The sequence below is a fragment of the Acanthochromis polyacanthus genome, chromosome 5, assembly GCF_021347895.1.
Source record: "Acanthochromis polyacanthus isolate Apoly-LR-REF ecotype Palm Island chromosome 5, KAUST_Apoly_ChrSc, whole genome shotgun sequence".
In the NCBI taxonomy this organism is placed as follows: Eukaryota; Metazoa; Chordata; class Actinopteri; family Pomacentridae; genus Acanthochromis; species Acanthochromis polyacanthus.
Genome location: NC_067117.1, coordinates 13,994,191 through 14,014,797, shown reverse-complemented (window position 1 = coordinate 14,014,797; position 20,607 = coordinate 13,994,191). Strand labels below are relative to the sequence as shown.

The 20,607-nt window shown below is 39.6% G+C and overlaps 2 protein-coding genes across 2 annotated transcripts; both read right to left on the bottom strand.

Moving 5' to 3' along the window:
- Window positions 1-4,554: 4,554 nt before the first annotated feature.
- Window positions 4,555-7,249, bottom strand: LOC127533905 (putative tripartite motif-containing protein 61). The gene is made up of 2 exons (XM_051947849.1): window positions 6,741-7,249; window positions 4,555-5,151 (listed from the first exon to the last, which is right to left on the bottom strand). Exons 1-2 carry the CDS (start codon window positions 7,182-7,184, stop codon window positions 4,693-4,695), a joined length of 903 nt encoding a protein of 300 aa, XP_051803809.1. The 5' UTR covers window positions 7,185-7,249; the 3' UTR covers window positions 4,555-4,692.
- A 2,042-nt stretch (window positions 7,250-9,291) lies between these two features.
- Window positions 9,292-19,956, bottom strand: strip1 (striatin interacting protein 1). The gene is made up of 20 exons (XM_022203141.2): window positions 19,807-19,956; window positions 18,357-18,426; window positions 18,181-18,255; window positions 17,951-18,085; window positions 17,709-17,829; window positions 17,171-17,346; window positions 16,955-17,082; window positions 16,676-16,858; window positions 14,790-15,010; window positions 14,534-14,599; window positions 14,385-14,448; window positions 14,188-14,259; window positions 13,929-14,003; window positions 12,479-12,576; window positions 11,899-12,025; window positions 11,642-11,742; window positions 11,473-11,539; window positions 11,271-11,375; window positions 10,979-11,183; window positions 9,292-10,689 (listed from the first exon to the last, which is right to left on the bottom strand). The coding sequence occupies exons 1-20, from the start codon at window positions 19,915-19,917 to the stop codon at window positions 10,442-10,444; spliced, it is 2,448 nt and encodes an 815-aa protein (XP_022058833.1). The 5' UTR covers window positions 19,918-19,956; the 3' UTR covers window positions 9,292-10,441.
- Between the last annotated feature and the right edge of the window lie 651 nt (window positions 19,957-20,607).

The window sequence follows — 20,607 nt, the reverse complement described above, 5'->3', positions numbered from 1 at the left end:
TTAACCTGACCAACTGATAAAGAATTTTCCACAACACAAACTCCCATCAGCATCAGCTGTGCTTAGATTTTAGTGACAACTTCAGTAACATTGTCACTGTGAGCGCACAAACATTAGCATTTAACTGAAAGCACGGCTGTCTATAAGTACAGTTTGCCTCATTAACTGTGTCCCAAATCTACACTATAAACCAATTTAAAGCAGCATTCTGAATTAGTGTGTTTACGCTGGGAAAACTGTCAAAGAAAGGCAACTCAGAACACTCAGTTTGCATGCTTAAAAGCTATTTTTGAGTGTGCTGCTGGTGGACACTGTTCTCACACAATGAAAAGGCTGGGGAACAGCAAAACTAATTGTAGCTGTTGATGAACCACTTCCAGAGACAACCTCGAAGACAAACTAGAATTATAGCCCTGTGATTCCACCAGCCAGTCAGGTTGCACTTTACATTCACATCTGTCGAAAGTTGACTTTGACCTCTGGGATATCAAATGGCATCATCATTTTATCCCATTCATGTAAGTTGGCTAAAAACAACAGGATGCTATTGTGAAGGAAAAATTACTCTTTCCCGTTGCTAAGTATTTCCTTACAGTTGTTAGCTGAAATCATCCTAAATCGCAGGTTACCACCTTTGACCGTTTGAACCCATGTGTAAGGCCATGAACAGATTCAGACCTTATGGCGCCATACTACATCACTTAACAAAGACAGTTATATTGTAGGGGGAAGATATGTTGGGATTGTCTGAATCTGCAAGGATAGATATTGCCTAGACTAGCTGTCTCCATGTTGGCCGGTAAATTGATTCTGGCCTCCCTCCCAACTACAATATATAGCTGAAGGTTGAAGAGAATCCTCAGAACTGATACTAACAGAGCTCACATGAACTGCTGCTTTGCTGGTTCACTTCTCCAGACGTCAGCAAATTTTATTCTCAGTCATGAATATTGTTTTGTCTCTATTTAATTTTAACATTCCATTGAACTAGTAAAGAGCTTTTATCCGGTATCAGCTGTAGATCTACTACTTATACTGGTGCAGAATTAAATAAAAAGCGATCATAGTTACTCAAGTCCTCTTCTGCAGCTTCTGCATTATTAATGGAGGCTGATCTGTTGACTCAAATACTTGTCAGACTACGATAAAGTAAACAGAGGCTACATCTACAAATGGTGTGCTGTAATTGTACCTAATGTACTTTACATTATTGTATTAACAATAAAAACAGCAGACAGGAGATGACATGAAAATCGTGTAGGTGATACGAGCAGAAATGTTTTGTTACTTTGAATTATTTTGCTCTGTTGAGTTTGACTTGCAGAAATATTCATGAGGTAATCCATCTAAAGGACAGTGGTTTCCAAAGTGAGGTCCATGTACCTGCAGAAGACCTTAAAGTGATCCAAAGGGGCCCAATAAAAATGATATATTTTATTTTACGATTATCAAATTTTTATTACCTATTTTATCTTTGCGACTTCATCAAATACAGTCCAGCATACATAATTGTGCCATTTTGTATAATTTTGCTCTGTTGCTTTGTGTAATCACTTCAAGAATGTATCATTTTTTACATTAAACTTCCCTTTAAACGGACATAAACTAGCTACAGTAATCTCTGCTAGTTTACAGTCAGTTCTGTCTCAAATCACAGATCCTGATGCAACATTTCTCTCCGAGCCAGAAGCCTGCATACAGTGGCTCTGTGAATTCAGCTTCAACCTTGTAAAGAAACGTCATACTGTCTGACACCTCGTAGAAAGACAGAGTTCCCTCCTTAAACTTCAGATAAACTCCGATCCTGGGATGGCTGGGGGGTGTTGTGAGCTGGATGCTGTCAGATTTGTGGCTAACAGAGTAGTTGGTAGATCGATCCAGACTCCAGGAATTTGAGTCCCCACCAAAAGCTGAAAGCGAAGTGCGTGATTTTCTGTTTATTCCTTTGTAGGTGAGGGCAATCTCTGCCATGTCTCCTTCTACCTCTACCTCATAGTAGCACCGCTCGGCCTGCAGTCCCTCCCTGCAGAGCACCTGCCGCCGCCAGGCAAACCTCTGGGGGTAACGAATAGCTGGATTTTTACATTTCTGAGAGCACAGCTTCACCTCTTTGTCTCCTTCAGAAACAACCAGGTCTTCGTGAGCAGTTGTGGAGTCCAGAGAAAGCTCACATGCATCTGAGATAGAAGAGGAAAATTTAAAGGATAGAATTAGCAAATCAAGAATACGGTAGGGGTCGTCGGAGTCTACATTGAAGTGAAGTCATATGAGAACTGATCTAAGGATGAACTCACATTGCAGGAAGTCTTCTCTGGTTTTTGGTTCCGCTTTCTGTTTAGTCGGAGTGCTGTAAAGTCTGGACAGACCTGCGAGACAATATCAAAGCATTATGAGCATCACTACTGAAAACTCAGTTAAATGAACTGAACAGAAAGTCATCTGACTCACCAAAGAAACACCACTAGCGGAACAAATGACTCATGACTTAATGACCATAAATCAGTTCTAGAAGTGTCCCAGTAAACCATCAAAGACCCTGAAACTAGCTTCACAAAAGGAAATGTAAGCATCATTATTGCTGTCAATTACACCTCTTTAAAATATAGCAGTCAAGTTTCGTGTAGCTCCAGAAAATTTGCACAAAACCTCTGTTAATACTATTAACGGTTTCATAGGGAGGCGTTTGCTTCCAACAACTAGTTTCAATACTGACCAAAAATCTAAAAAGAAAAGAAAGAAAGAAAAAGAAACAAAAAGAATGAAAGTACATTTAACTGCAGTTGTTTATGCTTTCAAAAAGAAAAAAAAATTCAAAGACCAGCACATTGATGTACAACAAATCGTTTTTCCTAGTATAGTAAGGATGCCTGGCAAAATAACTTGTAACCATCAAACTTCTGTTTTTTAAACTTAAACTCTTTAGAGATAAGATCATCTGTTTTAAGTCCCACAACAGAAAGATTTGTAGCGTTACAGCAGCCAGACTTGTATGGTAGCTAGCATGTTATGGCTCATTCCTGAAGAAATTGCATGTGTAATTGCTGAAAGCTGAAGCAGCATTTAGAGATTACACAGTTAAGTATATGTACGACTAGAATCTGTTATTTAACCTGCAACTTTAAGAGTAGAAGACAACTCTGCCAAAGGAGTCACAGCCACCACTTCTTCAGTCTAAACTTTATGCATTATTACCAGTTAATTATGGGTTTGTTTGATATATGTCAGAAAACAGACTTTTTTTTGCTACACATGGAGGGTTTTTTTCAGGTCATGTCTCTATAATGTAGCCCTGCAATAGATATGGATGGATGGATGGATGGATGGATGGATGGATGGATGTTTGACCCCTTCAAGATGAATGCATAATTTGGCGGTCATCCATACTGAGACTTGTTGCTCAACAGCAGCCTGGCAGACTCTGGCATCAGAGGTACAGAAGTGATTTATGAGTCAAAATCCAGGGAAAAGTGATGGTTTTCCATTGTGAAATTGAAGCTTCATGCACGAACTGCAGCACGTACGCAGAATGAAGTTACAAAAGGATGATCCGGGAGAATAAGACCCTGACTAATTGCTGCCAAAATGTCAAGGTCTGTCAAAGATGATGGATTCTAGTGACGCACAAAGAACTTTTTAATGTTTGTGTGAAAAATTGTGGTTTAACATTGAAACTCCAGTTATGATCGACTGCTATTTCTTATTGATGCAGTAGAAATATGATGAACTGAAGATCCATCTCTGCTCTCATTATTTCTCTTCAGTCTAACTAGTACAAAGAATGAGATTTTTTTAAAAGAAACCCACAGTTTGAAGTATAAATCCCTGGACTGTGAGACACTTTGTTGTGGAAGTTCAGTAATGTTGAGAGAGCATGAGGAGGCAAACACACTGAAGACTCAGGTGACCTAGCTGGTGGGTGATGTTTGCTGATAGCAGGAGAAGTGACACCGACAGAGCGGCAGTATATGCAAGCAGTGACAGCACCAGCTCTGAGGATTCTCTCTGGTCTTCGGGTATATATTGTAGTTGGGAGAAGGTGAGATTTAGATTCCAGACCAATATGGAGACAACTAGTCTGTTTAGTCAAAACAGACAAAATCTAATCTGCTGCAGCGTCTGCCTGTCTCAAGGCCATTGTAGAAAGGGGAAAGATCATTTTTCCTTCACACACTGACGCAACAGAAATGTGATGAACCGAAGATCCATCTCTGCTCTCATCATTTCTCTTCAGTCTAAGTAGTACATGAGTGAGATTTTTTTTGGAAAAATACACAGTTTAAGGTACAAACCCCTGGTCTGTGAGATGCTGGCTTCACATCTTTGCTGCATGTCGTCCTCCTCTGACTCTCCTTCTGATTCCTGCTGCTCTCCACTGTCAGCTGTAAAAAAAAAAAAAAAAAAAAAAAAAAAAAACAAGAATGCAAATATTCTTTTTAAAAATCATTAAAACTGTGACTGGAAACAATATATCCACGCTACAAAGGACACATACTAGTTTGAGAGATTAAGGCAAATTCTTTGTCGCAGAATTCCTCCAGTTGCCTCCCAAGTTGTTCCACAGCTCTATTTGTGAACTTAAAGGGCAGAAGTGGATCCTCGTTCAAAAGGTGGAGGTGGTCTTCTTCATAGAGGAGCCGTACAGAGGGCCATTTCTGTGAATAAAGAGAAGACACAGTGATGGACAGATGATCCTCAGATACAGATGAAGTTCCAGTGATGTGACTGCTGTACCTGCAGGAAATCGATATTGCTTTGAGACTGCGCCAGATGATCCAGCTCAGCGTCTCTCTTCTTCATCTCCTCCATCTTCACCTTCAGGTTCTGCAGCGAGTCGTGAACCTGAGCTGCTGCCGCCTCCTCCTGAGCCGCGATCTGCTCCTTCAGTGACAGGAAGTGTTTCTGGAGGGAGTCAATGGCACCAACTATGATGCTTTCACAGTCGTCCACCGTTTGCATCGCCTCCTCCTGTTTTGAAACGTGAGAGGGATCAGTGAGTCTCTGGATGGAGAAATACAGCATAAACAATATGACGCTCTGGAGGTCTGCTGTTCTCACCTCAATCTGTTGGAGCAGTTTGCTCATGTTCTCCCTTTTCTGTTCTTGTGTCTGGAGAATCTGCTTGATTTTTGCCTGCATGTTCCTCAGCTCCTTCTTCAGTGTGTGTTGAATGACAAACACATTGTTTGTTTAGAACTGGGAAACTCGACAATGCATTTCTGTATTTATTAATCTGTTTAATCAGATTCTAATCATATATGACAATCAGGGCAACTCAGGAGAAGGAGATACACAGACAGAAGACCAAAAAAATGAATAAAATGAATTTAAATGGCGCATGCTAGTTTCAAAATCTGTATAAGAGATATGTGTGTTTTAATTGTAACTTGAACTCTAGTGACCTTTGTGTCCTTGCTGAAGCAATAAATCTGTAGTGAACTGAAGATTGCTCTGCTCTCATCATTTCTCTTGAGCCTCAGTGTAGTGAATGACATGTGAGGGAAGTCATTTAAATTAAATTCCCCTGCAGTCACTAGATAGTTTGCTTGTGTTTGAGTATGAAAATGACGTTGGTCACATGCAAAGGCCTTCACAACAATGTGACCTAAAGTGAGCTGAACACCAGTGAGAGACTCTGGACCAATGTGTTAAACACAGCTCTTCACCACAATCATCAAAACACTACATAACATATTTATTTGGAAAGAATGACATTCCATTCAAACAGAGTAGTTCAAAAACTTGGAGCATCAATACCAAGGTGCATTGAAACTGTTCTGATGGTCCACTGTGGTCCAGCACCTTACAGAGCACACATTATAGATAACCCATCTTTATACTATTATACTTGCATTTCAAATTTAAAACTTCTTCAGATTAAATCTGATGAGTGATGCCACATTACTGAAATAAGCATTATCATTATCATGTCTCTCCACTTCTGACTTCTGTTACAACATCCAATAGCCCATCCTCTAATATGAGCCTTAAGTACATCCTACACAGATATGAGAAAAAGTGAATTCCTCATTTTGCAACTGACTTTTTTGGCGGCCACATCAAGTTCAGCAACAACACACGATCCTGCTTGACAGGAAAACGGAATCAAGTCTGTAATGTGTCATGATCCTGAGTGTGAGAGCAGCATGTTCTCTTTAGGAAGAAGGCATTGAAAATCATCCCTCAAGTTTACAGCTTTCATCATCATCATGTGAATGACTCCTTGATCTTTGGACAAACTTAGCTGTATGTAGCTGTCAACAACCTGGTTACATCCCTCTGATGGTCGCATTTTGTTGAGATATTTGATATTATGTGATTAGTTTTATGAAAGGCAGGAGGACTCTCCCTGTTGGGTGTGTATAAGTTATACAACATTAAACTTAAATTGGAATCTTCACCTGAAAATCAGCGAGTTTGAAGTTCAAACTCATTTTAAAACACGTGTCTAGTATTTTAGTATCACACAGCCTCTTGTGATTTCTGGGGTGTGGTTTTTTTTCAGGCTGTTTTTACTCTTGTTGAAGTTGTAGAACAGGATAAACAGGTTTAAACTCCTAGCATATTGTATACATAGCAGCTTAAAGTATAGGATTACTGACTGATGGTGCAGAAAAGCTGAAGTCAGTTCACACATCCTGTGGCCTGCTGTTCACTATCCACAACTAGGCAGGTTTACAGGTATTAAAGTCTACTTCCTGGCTCTACAGCCAGAAATTCCAGCCACTCTCTGTTTTACGTACCTGCTTCCTCCGTCGCTCCTCAATCACCAACCCAATTCTGTGTCCTTGATGCTGAGCAGAGGTACACTGTGAACATAGAATCTGCTCATCTGTGCAGCAGTAAACATTCAGAGGCTTGTTGTGTCTCCAACACAAAGTGCTCCTTGATGTTTCTGTGCTGCTCTGAGGTCTCTTCAGCTCCTGCTGAGACTCTTCTGAACGTTTCCTTTTTCTACAGTCTCTCCTCTCTTTGTCTCTCACCATCTCATCCAGAGTTGGGTTCTTGATCAGCTGAGGTCTGGAGGGAAACGTACGATGACATTCTGGACAGCTGCACAGGCGGTTGTTTGTCTCATGTTTTTCCCAGCAGTTCTGGATGCACAGCATGCAGAAGTTGTGTCCACAGGGAACAGTTGCAGGATTCCTGAAGAACTGGCTGCAGATTGAACAGCAGAGATGGTTCATCTTCACAGGGGTGTGAGGCTCTGCAATGTTTGAAATAAAGGCGGGCTGGAACAAGTTTGGTTTCGCTTCCTCACCTAACTCAGAAGTTTTGACATCAGAGAGGAAATGGGTGTGACTAAATTCATGTGATTATGAAACAGGATAGAGTGTGGAGAGGTGGAGAATATTTTTTTTTGCTTTTAAATAAATACATTTCGCTCTATGTTGATCCAGAAGGTTAAAAATCAAATGGTTGACACATATCTCCTCACTTCTGACACTTGAAAGCAGTTTTGAATAATATATCTTTAATTATTTAATCAAAATGTGTCATTGGTATCAAAAAGTGACAAAAGTTTGCATTGATATCTTGCATACAAGTTCCTCAAGTGCATCATTTAAGTCAGTCGTTACAAGCAAATACTCAGCAGTCGCAAAACATACCCAGGGAGCATCTCTGTCCGGGTGATCTGATCTGTTTACTCAGACAGGCAAAGATTGTTTAGCTAAGGAGCAGACTGAGCAAAGATGTCCCTGATACAGTGATACAGTCCAGTACTCAGTAGCAGGGCGTAACAGACATGGCTAAAAGCAACAGAGCCCACCTAGCATTTATTAATAATCTGTGCAAGCTTTGTTTTAGGTAAGATGAACCGTATTGAGTTTTAAAACGACAAACTGGAAGATTTTTTATACTTAGGAACACTTTAAAAATTGAAATTTATAAATTAGTCAATCAAATGACTGAAGCTTTCTTAGATGATAACAATAGATGTTTTATTTTAATGAATAAGCGGTACACAGTAGTCGTACAGTCGACTATGTAAGAGGTTCAAACTGCCTCCTCTCACTGCTGCTCAGTCAGTCATTACTTACTGAAGTTTAAATCATCCTTGATGGTTGAGAGGCAGTTGAAACTTTACAGAGCAGCAGCGCTGATAAGATAAGTGGTGGAGGTCTCCAGCAAGCTAATGATTAGTGAGTGACAGTTAACAGGGGAAGTGTCTGATATGGTGTCAGTCCAGAGACCCTGTTTCCTGTAGTCACTGCACTTTTAACACGTTGTATTCAGGATTCATTGGTTCTTGGAGACATGGATATGATTGCCTTAACCATAACAAACTGCAAACTTGTGGAGACCTAATGACCGAGTTCTCCACATTGCCCGTCTATCTCTACTGGAGTGCCAAAGAATAACTTTATATTTCTGTGAAGTCCAACAGTAAGACAACAAAAGCAGCAGCCGTGCAGAACATTTCCAAAAGTTAATAGGATGACTTGTGCCTTTGCCAGCGAACACCCATAAAAATAATTGGCTGGAAGACCTTGAAGCCTCAGTCTGACAGTTTCCAACAAGCAGCTGAATCTTAAACATGCTGGTTTTTATGCTCTTCATTGTATCTATCTGAAATATGGCTTTAGGAGTACAGACCTATAACACATCTAGATTATTTGCTCATGTGTGTCGAAGAGAATTCATGCTGTTTTCATGTTGATACTGAAGTATATCAGCTCTGTAATGAATAACTGTTGACCTTCATCTGCTTCTTTGCCTTAAATTTCCGCATGCTAAAAAACGATTGAGATTTCTCCAACACGGCTGTAACAAAACAGTTTGACTCCCACCTTTATTACATTTAATGCTCCTCTGGATCTCCCTGCACTTCCTACAGCCACGGCCATAAGTTTGGACACAAGTACCATGACGCTTGTGAATCTTAGAAAATACCACAAAATTGTCACTTACAATACAGTACACAACTCCTGAGAACTATATTAAGTTTCATATTTAAAAAAAAACATCAAAAGAGTTTGGTGTCATTTTGTTATTCTTACCAAATTCGGTTGTGAAAGTACTGCATTTTTTTTTATTTTCTTCTAATATTATGTTTTGGGAACAAAGTTGTTCCAATTGTTGGAATTTATTGATAATATTATATCCCTTGTTGATTTGTTGACTAATTAAACTGGTGCTGTCAAAAAATATTAGTTATGTTCTGTAATAGACATCAAAACAGACATAGGAAGTCATGCTGTGTCCAAACTTATGGCCATGGCTGTATCTGTATCTCTATCACAACATAAAAAAAACAAGGATAACATTTAACAAAGAAAAATAAATCCAACATGAATGACAGTATAATTTTATTACAGTATTTAAGTCAATGTAAAACAAAGACGAAAGCCATGATAAATAAGTTTCACAATTTACATGTATTCTCATTTCCTAAACCTTGTTCATAAAACAAGCAAACAAAAAATGGTGTTAAAAAAAGGAAGGAAAATGGTTCTGTTACTGGAAAAAAATTAAGTTCTAACTTTCAGTTCAAAACTCAGAAACAACAGATCTCAAACCAGAAATGTTTCTGTTTATGTTAGTGACTGCACAGCAAACTGAATTAAGACGATAATGAGTTTGTTCTTAGGTAAAAATTCATAGCTGTAGTTTCATGTGGTGGTCAATGGAGGTCTGAACGATGACTTCGATGGTCCCACGACACAGTTTGTAGTCAGAACAATAATAAGGTTAATCTGGTAAACAGGAGATCAGTCCCTTCAGAGGGTAACTATTAAAAACTAACACGTCTTCATTTGTACACACAAACTCTGACCAACAGAAACAGCCTGCGTCCACTCCTTTCATCTGTCTGCAAAAGATAAACTGATGAGATGAAATTGAGGAATGTTAGATTAATTAGCCTACATGTGCTGAAGGCAGCCTTGTCTTAACAGTTAATACTTAAAATGTATTCCAAATAAATGTATTTAAAATGAAAGTTGTCATGTAGTGCTTTCCAGGTCGGTTAGTGACCCACTGTAGCAGATTAGAGGCACACAGAGCAAGGGAAGGACTTGGGTTTGAGTCCACAGATGCAATTTATCACCAAATTCATCATCATCAATTTCTTGTAAAAACCGTGAGTGGAAGGAAAAGTGTCAGGGAACCTAAATACAAAACAATTATGTCTTTTTTTGTGTAACAAGTGGATTGAAATAACAATAATGCTAAGTTTCTTAAAGGCAAAAGTTCATCACATAAAGCATTTGGTTGGAGCCCCGATCAAACTGTAAAACCGCACTGATGCACACTGATGGTTCAGAGTCAGCACCTGGGTGACTTCTGAGTGGAATCCACCTTCAGTCTGCACAGAACATGCAACGCGACACTTTGCCCAGTGTTTGATCAGTGAGAGCACTGTTGGTGTTTTGTCTGAACTCCTGATTGAAACAGTTTGATTTTTAAAAAACACATCAAGGATATTGTGAGAGGCTGATTCTCACTGTAGCAGTTCTTCCCAGGATATAGGTTTGGAGAAAACTTCGCGCTCCAGCCACAGGTCGTAATTCATTTGAAAGTCCTCAGGCAGATCCACTCGCTGCCCCAGAACACTCTGCAGGCAGTTGTCCACAGGCAGGAAGTCTGGATTACTGTGGCTCTTGTCGTAACGCCGACTATTGAAGCGTTCAATGTTGGCCCGCAGAGCGCACTCCTCAGCCTGGAAGTCCCAGGGACGAGCGTCCAGATCTGATCCCAGAAAATAGCATTTAGTGTCCTTTGGTTTGGTACAATGATGACTCAGTGGGAGCCGAGTCATCCTGAACTTCATTAAGACATAAAGACAAACTAAGACTCTATTCACGATTCAGAAAGAACCTTGAATGTTAAAAATAAAATTTTTGTAGAATAGTTTATAATTTGTCTTCCTCTTTTTCCAATATAATTTCAAGAAAAAGCTATGAACTTATATTTGGCTCAGTATTGTCCATTAATAACAGTTTTCTTTAAGGAAAACAACGCTCTGGTTTCCACTCACCGTTTCCATAAGCCCAGTCGTCGTTGAGGCGATGACGGACCTTCTGGTAGATGGCTGACATGGTCTTCATGTTGCTTTTCCTCCACTGGCGTCCGAGGTACTTGGTCTGCACTTTGAGCAGTTTGAGGACGTAGAGCTGCATCATGGCCTGCTTGACCTTCAGCGCCCTCTTCAGGATGGGAGCTGACTTAAACACAACCAGCATCTGGTAGAGAAAGGATCGCTGCAGTGAGCTACACTATATGTTTTACACTCTATTCATGATGGTACATTTGATGTAAAGCGCTCTCACCATGGTTCTGGAGTGCTTCCACTTGGTCAGTTTGTTGAGGATCCTCAGCAGGTTAATGCAGGAAAACAGATTCCTCCAGCAAAACTGATTGTTGTCTCCTGCTTCCTGTAACACAGAAACCATCCACAGTAAAATGCCACGTTGTTACGTCAGAATAATCAGATGGTAACAAATGCAAAACAACAGAAATCAAAAAACTTACCAAACTCTCCGCGGTTAACTCTGGGAGCTCATGCACCACACAATATGGAAAATCAAGTACTGAAATGCTTTTGGAGAGAAAATTGAGAGCAGTGAAATAAAAGCAACTTCAGTACAGTTCACAGATGTTGAGTGTAAATATGAATCGAGACTTCTGTTATTGAAAGTACCTATTCTTAGCTGTGATGTAAGACATGATGTTCTGGTTGAAGAACTTCAGAATGAGGGGGATGCAGTTGGCAAACACCAGGTGCTGAGCCATATACTCAAACTACACAACAGCACACAAAGATAAAGCATTTTCAGTTACAGATGAACATTTCCTTAAATCAAAGTAAAATTAACAAGAATAAGATTAACTGTTTCAGTATCTAATAAAGTGACACAATAAAACTGAATCGTGACTAAAGAAGTGTGCCGTACACACCTGATAGATGTGGTTAAGTTTGAAGTGCTTCAGAAGCAGCAGCAGGATGGCAGAAATGGCCTTCACAATGATCTCTTTGTGTCGATTGACATCAACACCGAGTTTCATGCTTTGCAACACTGTGGTCCTGCAGAGAAGAGATAAGTACTGCTTCAGTTCCTTAAAGAGCCTCACAAGAAAACTCAGGTCAGGTCAGACAATCTATACTGTTCACATTTAATTAAAAACGCTTTAAGGTCTGTAAACCAGAACCTTGGCTGGGATTCCTACGTGACATGGTTACATGCCTACACACGTGCTTCTGGAGCTACACGATGTTCTGCTGCCGTTTCCATGGAGACGGTAAAAACATTTTCCGCTAAAATGATCTTCTGGCAACCACACTACTTATGTCTGAATCAAATTACGTTGACAGGATACGTCTGTAGTCACTTTGAAAAGTTCAGTTGACAGCAGTAAAACCTCTCCACTTACCGCATTAATGCAATTTTTATATTGTTACTAAACTTAGGATACTGTCCGTGCTCAGCAAATAACGCTGCACAGGAGGAGGAGTTGGCAGGCTCTTAAATCCACTTACGGCATCTCCTCGGGCAGCACGTCGGCCAGGATGTTAATGGAGTCTGTTTTGGCTTTGGATGTTGGAGCTGCAGCGAGCAGAATCTTCAGCAGTGCAATCTGACAATCAGAGAAACACACCATCATGTCAGTATGACGAGGAAATCATCCAGAGGTGGCTGATATTTGTACACTGATAAAGCAATGACTACCAAGTTAACTACTACAGATTTTCATGTTTGTAGGGGGACTATAAATGTAATGTCTCTTCACTCTGATGTTAGAACATTTATTTTACACAAGTGATTCACCACTGAGCTGAGCTGGAAAGACTTGATTTGAAGAAAGCAAATTGAAGCAGTGTCAGACACACTGATGAGGCAAATGCCTGAATGGATTGTGGAATATAAATGTCCAAATTTGAGAACTTTGTCTTTATACCATCTTAACAATCTTTTCTCTCCCAGTGGAACCACTACCAAAGACTGTGGAGTTAATAAGTTCACCAACAGAAGAAATCTGACTCCATGTCACTCCAGCAGCTTTTAACTTCTGGGTATGATGCTTCATTTAACTTCTTGTCCTTCTTTTATTAACTTCCCTATCTGTTTTTATTTCATCACCATTTGTTTCCAGTGCCTTTTCTTATGTTTGTGTTTGAACTTTTGCATACCGTTTTTCCCATAACCGCTTACCAAGTTTCTTTTTCTCCAGTTTAAGCTTCCGTTTTGCCACGTCTGCAAATGTTCTTTCTTTTGATAAAGTCAAAAGTACTGAGTCAAAGTGAGCCAGAATGACTATGGACCAAGTCTTTTACCCTGTGCAGGTACAGAAAGCTCTAACTATATATGGCAGACCCCTGCTTGCCTCACAAGCCAAACTTTACAGGTTTGTTTATCCATCTGAACCTGCTACATCAATACTGGCAAACAAGACTGTCAGACCAGCTGAAAACCTGTTGCTACTGTGCATTCGGGAGCGTCACCTCTCTGGGAAGCTGCTTAAGACCGAACCACAGCAGTGCTTGCTCTGACTGAAAGAAGTCACCTGCAACAACTAACATTATCCATGAGTAGCCTGTTTTCTGTTGTTTATAACATAATTAAATGCCTTTATTTATCACTCATGTTTTGGTCTTTTGTGTTTAAAGCATAATCAATATAATTAGGACAGTACCGCCTTTTTCAAATGAGTCCAGTTGTGCTACAACAGCCAACAGTAGTTGCTTCCTTCTGTCAACTGTCCCCTTTATAACTTGTCCACTTACATGAATCTAAAAAACTGAAGTGTGCTGCTACCTTGTGGTTTCAGAGACAGCTAACTGTGTAAACATCATAACATGTTATTAGACTTCACAGAAAGTATGAAACACCTAACAGAATCTAAGTTATAACCCAACTGTGGTATGAGTTGTCCCACAGCAGCACAGTTGTATCCATTCTTGAGGCTTTTATGCCATGAACAGCACTAACCATATACTGAGGCAAACTGGGCAGAATTCCCTGATAGAGCAGCTCGGTGGAGCACATCTCCACTTCTTCTTCTCCCTGATGCCAAGGACAAAGAAAACATCAGACATAAAGCACAAAAATAATTTTGCCACACAGTTTGGCCTGGAACAAGAAGCCTAACTTTCAAAAACAGAAGGAGGAAGAACATATTTTATCTTATTCACCAGATTCAACAACTTACTGACTTGAAATATGAAAGTGAATGTTTCTTTAGACTTACACCAGACAGAGGGGTTTTCTGAAATTCCTCCTCTTTTGAAACTTGCATCTCAGCTATAGAGACGTATTTGTGCTGAGGGAAAAAAAGGAACATTAATAAATTAACGCCCAACAGATCTATAGCTATGTGAAATTCTTAAACTACTCAGAAGGGGGGAAAATTACTAAAGAAGTGCTGTGAACAAAATACTGCTATACCTGCTTTAACGTCTTGATGCTCTCATGAATTGGCCTGGGCAATCCAACCACTGTGTCGGTGTCACTGCAAGGCATGCGCAAAAATAAACATGAGAGGCAACTGGTATCTATTCTGGCATGTTTAGTTACAGGAAAAAAAGAAAACTTACCTTCCAAGTGTGTAACCAATGAATTTACTTCTACTGGATTCGAGAAAATTTTCAATATCTTTTTCCCTGTTGGAGCAAAGACAAAAATATCACAAAACACACTTAATCTGAAAATCTCCAAACATTTATGCCAGATTTAAGAATGTGACGACAGAACTAACAAATCATCTTCTTCACATTTTATTTACAAAGCATTTTTCCGAAGTCAGAAGTCATTACAAATTCAGTATTATGGTCCAGTGAGAGTGAACAGTACCTGACTTTAGGAGCCCACGGAAGACCCTTGGGGAAGGAGACCCTCTCTGATGGAGGGTGAGGAATGGGTGGAGGCATCACTTCATCCCTCTCCAGAGGGAACGTCTCTGCCTCTATCGAGTTGTCGTTGTCATCATTGTCATCCTCATCTTCACGAGAGTCATCAGCCTTGTAAGGGTCCTTTTCATTAAATGCATCCAGGTTGTCCTGTTTGATCAGCGCCTGAGTGAAACATCAGGAAACATTAAGGGATCATTACACTGTGGCTGGAGCAGGGCAAAACACAGAATATAGGTCACAAATAACTCATCTGGGAAGGCACTAAATGCAAAAACTGAAGAATCTACTATGAACATTACATGCATGGAGGTTTCCTGCCAGAAAGAAGCAACAGTCATTCCCCTAAATAAACAATTTTAGAAGTGGAATAATGTATAATAAGCAGCCCAGATGTATAAGAGCACTCTGTATAAAGATGGTTTAAATAGTTAGAAAAGACTTGTTAAACTATTCAGTCCATAATGCAGCTTCTACACTGTGAAACAGAGAGAAATACTGAGAGACAGAATTTTTTTGTTAGTTTGCTTCAATGCCATGTCTTTATCGACAACTTTATGCAAATGCACAATAATGGATTTTTGCAGACGTCCGATTTCCAACTGATCTTGGCTGATTGACCATATATACACATAATTTTCATGCCTAACTACAGAGAACATCCACTCTCTCTTGTAATGGAGTTAACATATTATAATGTTTACATGTCAATTCACTCTATACGATCATAACTAAAGTCTGACTGATACTAGATTTTAGGGCCAACGCTGAGACTGGATTTGAGAGAACAAACAATTGTGGTATATTTTTCAAACTGCTTACAAAATTGCCATGAAGACACCGTTTGGCTCTAACCAACAATTATCTCCTCAGCTATCGTTTCTCCTATGATAAATACTCTGCCATATGTGCTGCACACATTTTTTAACAATGGAGTCACTCTGCTGCGTAACTATGTGATGGCGATGACACCATTTCTAAATCACACCAAGTCCACTGTATGCCCTGTGACAAACAAGTTTTCATATTGGTGTATATTAGATCACATATCTATATGCACTGACATCTGTGATTGGCAAGTATCAGCTCATAACATATTAGTCAGGCTTTATCGTGTCTAAGTTAACCCGTTGCGCTTCAGTTGCGCTTCAGTGTCCCGCCCGCGGTACACTTTGAGATCTGCATAAGCAATTTGCTAAATGTCTGAAACTGCAAACGTGATTATACAAACACGATACGCCGATGGAAAGCTTAGATTCTCATGAATCCGCCGGTATAAACCACTTTCAGATGTGATTACCACAGCGGGTAATATAAACACATTTGTCCGACAAACAACGAATATCCATCCATCCGTTCTCTGTACACGGCTTCAACGTACACAGCGCGACTCACATTTCCAGGTTCATTATTACACACAGATGAAAATATTCCACAAAAAACGGCCATAATCCTACCTTTTACATCCAGACGAAACAAGCCAGTAAAATATTTTGTCCAAAACATGTCCTGAAGTCTGTATAAAATCCACGAATCGGTCGTTTTCAAGGAAATGCACCTCGCGATGCGCGTCCAATATTCCCTGTATTTCTCGTCATATTTTTATTTACAAATAGAATATTAGCGATTTTTTGTACTGAAAATGGCTGGAATTGACTGCAGCTTAAAGGGTTAACACTTATCTATAGCACTCAAGAAAATCCCATTATTCCCACTAAACAGCTGGCAAGGTTTGCTCCAGTCGGGGCAAGAAGAAATGTTTTACTTGTCGCAGGCTTTAACCAGCAAAATGTTCTGAGAGCAGGCAGCAGCAACAGCAGCAAAAGCTACCTTGTGTTCACGGCGGGCCCGTTTTTGTTGCTGCTCTATGAGGTCGGATGCAGATGCAGGGGGAGAAGCCGCCCTCATACTGCGAATGACTCGAATGCTGTCCTCTGGGAGAGGAGGAAGACCCAGCTCATCACGTTTATGGACTTTTATACTTTGGAGTTGCTCAAACCCTCCGAGCGTGAACTGAAACAGAGAACATGAGAGTTTTAAAACTTTGTATTTTCTTTTTACACCACATGAGACTATGTAGGACACTACACAGATATTTTAATCTCTCACCAGGATGCTCTTCCACAGCAGCAGTAACACCTTCTTCATTGGGAAGTGTGGAGCATGGCCACTGCAGAATTTGGTAACCATACCAAAGAGCATGACGGAAATGGGCTCGTTGTTGAACAGAGGAGATCCTGGAATAGAGAAGCACGTGAAATTAATTGAAATAGTAGATTTTGTACATATCTTGGGTGTGACTGCAGCTACTCTGATGAAATGTACCCAGTTCTGCCCTGAAAGTTTCCCTGATGATTTTCCACTCAGGCTTGTCGGCTGGGTCGTCCTGCTGGATAGTTTCCACCATCAGATACATAATGTTCAGCAGCACCCTGAGATCTGTGCTATCGGCAAGCGAGATGGCTGGTTTTCTGACAGCACTGCTACAAGCAGCACTGTTACTGAAAAACAAACAGTGGATCACATAATATTAGATTCTCTACACAAACACTATGACAACAAAAAATAACTATCTTCAAGCACAGCAAAGCCAACCAATTATGTTTTTACTTTGCTTATCTTAAATCTGACAAAGCTTTCCAGTCAAGTACTTTTTTGGTGATTGGACCAAATTTTCATCAGTAAAAAGCTAAAAAACAACTTTTTACTGAACTAAATTCAAATTTTCATGAAGCGCTGATGCTAAATGTGCTTCCACTGTTGCACTTTAAAATGTCAATTAATGTTTTCCAGAATTAAAATTTGTAAATTTGGGTTTTTAAATTCAGGTTTACTTGTGCGAGAAAACTGATGGTAAACATACTCTATCTCCATGTTTAGCAGTTCCACCAGAGCAGAGAAGGTCCCCACATCAAGCAGCAGAAATATGTTGTATCTCATCCAGTGCTGCACCTCAGCCTCAGAGCTGCACTCTGCAAAGGTCCCTAAAGAGGAAAAAGAAGAACCACATAGCATACAGATGAGCAAAATAATCCCCCTTGATCATTAAGGCTTTAAGCTTGATTTTATTTTATTTAAAATCATGAATGAATGACATAGACTGACCCTGAGCCATGTAGAGAATGGCTCGAGCAACTTTCAGCCTCTTCTCACGGGCAATGACCTCCAGACTGTCCAGCAGCCGCATGGCGTGAGCTCTGTGCTGAGCTGCATCAAGCTCCGTCCACTTCTTATCAGATACTAAGGCAATCACCAAGCAAAGGTGGAGTTGATAAACTCCAATATACATACTTTTTCATTTTAAATCTACAACTATTGCATGATAAACTACTCACCATGAGGTCTGAATTCCTCCTCAAAGCACTTCCTATTCAGAGCAAACTCTGGTCCTTCAGTATAACTGTAAAGCTCTGCAACATACATAAAGTACTTTTTAGTTATCTGAACACAATTATAATTACAGCTAGATTATAGGTTCTTAAAGAATGACTTCCTCATGATGATCACACACCTGACAGCTCTGCAGCCCACTTGTCTGTATCAGAATATTCAAACTCGAGATCTGGAGACTCAGACAGCCCCTGTGCATAATATATGACATAGTACATCAATTAGACAGATGGCTACCAATGAAAAAACAACAATGAAATGAAGAAGTAATATCTTCTACTACTACTACTACTACTACTACATCTGCATTAAACATTTTCATTGTTATTTGTTCAACTTTTAATGAGCCCAATGTTGATGGACTTGTATTAGTGGAATAAGTTTGTCTTACCCCTTTAATTGACAATGAAATACATCACCAGAGAACATAGAAACCAAACATTGGAAGGCATTTGTGGAGGCCCTGAAGCGATCTGCTTCCAGACATTACATGTTTAAATATGATGCATATTATCAGCTTTGTATATATATAAATATGACATAAAAATACTCAGTTCTCACAGCATAGGACAAGTGGGTCAGAATTATGATACACTGTACAATTTGAACTACTTTAGGAACCCAAAGTTACTAAGAAGAGGTAGTCAAGTCCTGTAGTAGTGTTTCAGTATAGTTTTGGGGTATTTCTATGTTACCTGAGAATATCCATCTTTGACAACTTTATATTTCACCTTCAATGCATTTACTTTACTGTACTTTTGATCCAACTGTGTGTATTAACGACTAGGGCTGCAACTAACAAATTTGATTAATCTCTCAATTGATTTCTTCATTAACTGATCGATTATTTGGTCTTTAGGATGTCATATAAGACATTTCTGTATATTCTGCTGAAAACAATCACAGTTTCTCGAAAGCCAAGTTGAAAAATGTCTTGTTTTCCCAAAACTCAAAGATATTCAGTTTACAATCAGAGAGAAAAGACTTCAGCTGACATTCTTACACTCTCTGTATGTTTTCTAGGATCATTTACATGATATGATTAATCAGACCATTTCAGAGACTCTGCAATAATGTTCAAGCACAAGAATCCATCAGTTGCTAACTTTGCTCTCCCTATAAACAACATAAATGACAATTTTGGCACAACTGCAGTGGCATTACACTGTCATAGCAGGTTAATACATTAGAAATAAGAAGCGTGTTTCATAGGACCTGGAAGATTCAGTTTTCAACAGGTCTCCCGGTTCCTGACAGACAGTTCAGCCTGGCCTGTAACAGGGAACACCGGCTCACAACAGCTAGCTACCTCTGCTAAGCTACACTGCTGTTCAGCATTACATACGTTAACAGTGGATCACAAATAAAACACCGCACAGCTCCGTACACTCACTAATTATTCAAAAAGCCTCGTTTGCTGTAGTTAGTTATCGGTTAGCGTTAGTAAACTAGTTAAGCTGCACTAACAGAGCTAGCTAACGTTACAGCATCAGCAGCAGGAAAGGCCTTCTGTGTTTACGGTTAGCTGAAAACTCGTCCGGAAAATACATCACAGGCTTCAGTCTACCTACCTCTGAATCTTTTCTCGGGTTGCGGGTGAATTCGCCCCTGCTCTTGTTAGGTAGCATAGCTCTCTGTTTATTGTTTACAGGTAGCCCACCACCGTTCCCACCGACGTCCATAATTTTTTGGACGCATATATTCTCGCGAGATGTGACTTGACCGGCGAGAATCTGCCTCTATGACATCAGTGTGGTTACTGTTGCCACGTCTGGTGTAGAAGTTGAGCAAGTGTAATTCACTGTGGTTTACTGGCATGAATATAAGGTTAATAACATTGCTAAAGCATCAAGTATGGTCTAATTCAAGAATAAATAAATGAATAAATACAAGAAATTATTTTTAATAAGTGTTAAAAAGAAATTAAATCTGATGCTAAAAAAGAGAGAATGGCAAATAAATAAGGAATTTAAATTTTAAAAAAAAACAGCATATGTGTGTTGTGTTTGTGTGTCATAGGGAGAATAGGCAATGTCAAGACATGTTATGATGTTTTATTTGTGTATCCCTCAGCTTTCTGCTATATTGCAGCTAGGTGAGCTCTATGTCTCTCTCCTTACACAATCTGTTGCTTTTCGTTGCCTCTTCTTCATTGTTTGCAGTATTTGTTTTTTGTAATTGTCTTAAATGTTTTTATGCCTCAAGTACACTGTTCAAATTTTGTCTGAACTGAATATAATGTCAATAAAGTTATTACTGCTGAAAATATCTACATTTTATTGCTAGCACTGCAGTGCCTGTCCCCATTTATCATATATTTTAGTAGTGCATACTTCCCATCAACATTAAACCTCAAATAACCACAACTTGTT

What these genes read in the sequence shown, in the direction of transcription:
- strip1 (XM_022203141.2), bottom strand. Translation starts at nt 19,917, where the DNA reads ATGGACGTCGGTGGGAACGGTGGTGGGCTACCTGTAAACAATAAACAG. An exon ending in GGAGGAATTCAGACCTCATG is followed by an intron (nt 18,086 to 18,180) that starts GTGAGTAGTTTA and finishes TGATTGCCTTAG; the next exon opens with TATCTGATAAGAAGTGGACG. An exon ending in CATTCTCTACATGGCTCAGG is followed by an intron (nt 17,830 to 17,950) that starts GTCAGTCTATGT and finishes TTTCCTCTTTAG; the next exon opens with GGACCTTTGCAGAGTGCAGC.
- LOC127533905 (XM_051947849.1), bottom strand. Translation starts at nt 7,184, where the DNA reads ATGAACCATCTCTGCTGTTCAATCTGCAGCCAGTTCTTCAGGAATCCT. An exon ending in AGGAGCGACGGAGGAAGCAG is followed by an intron (nt 5,152 to 6,740) that starts GTACGTAAAACA and finishes CACACACTGAAG; the next exon opens with AAGGAGCTGAGGAACATGCA.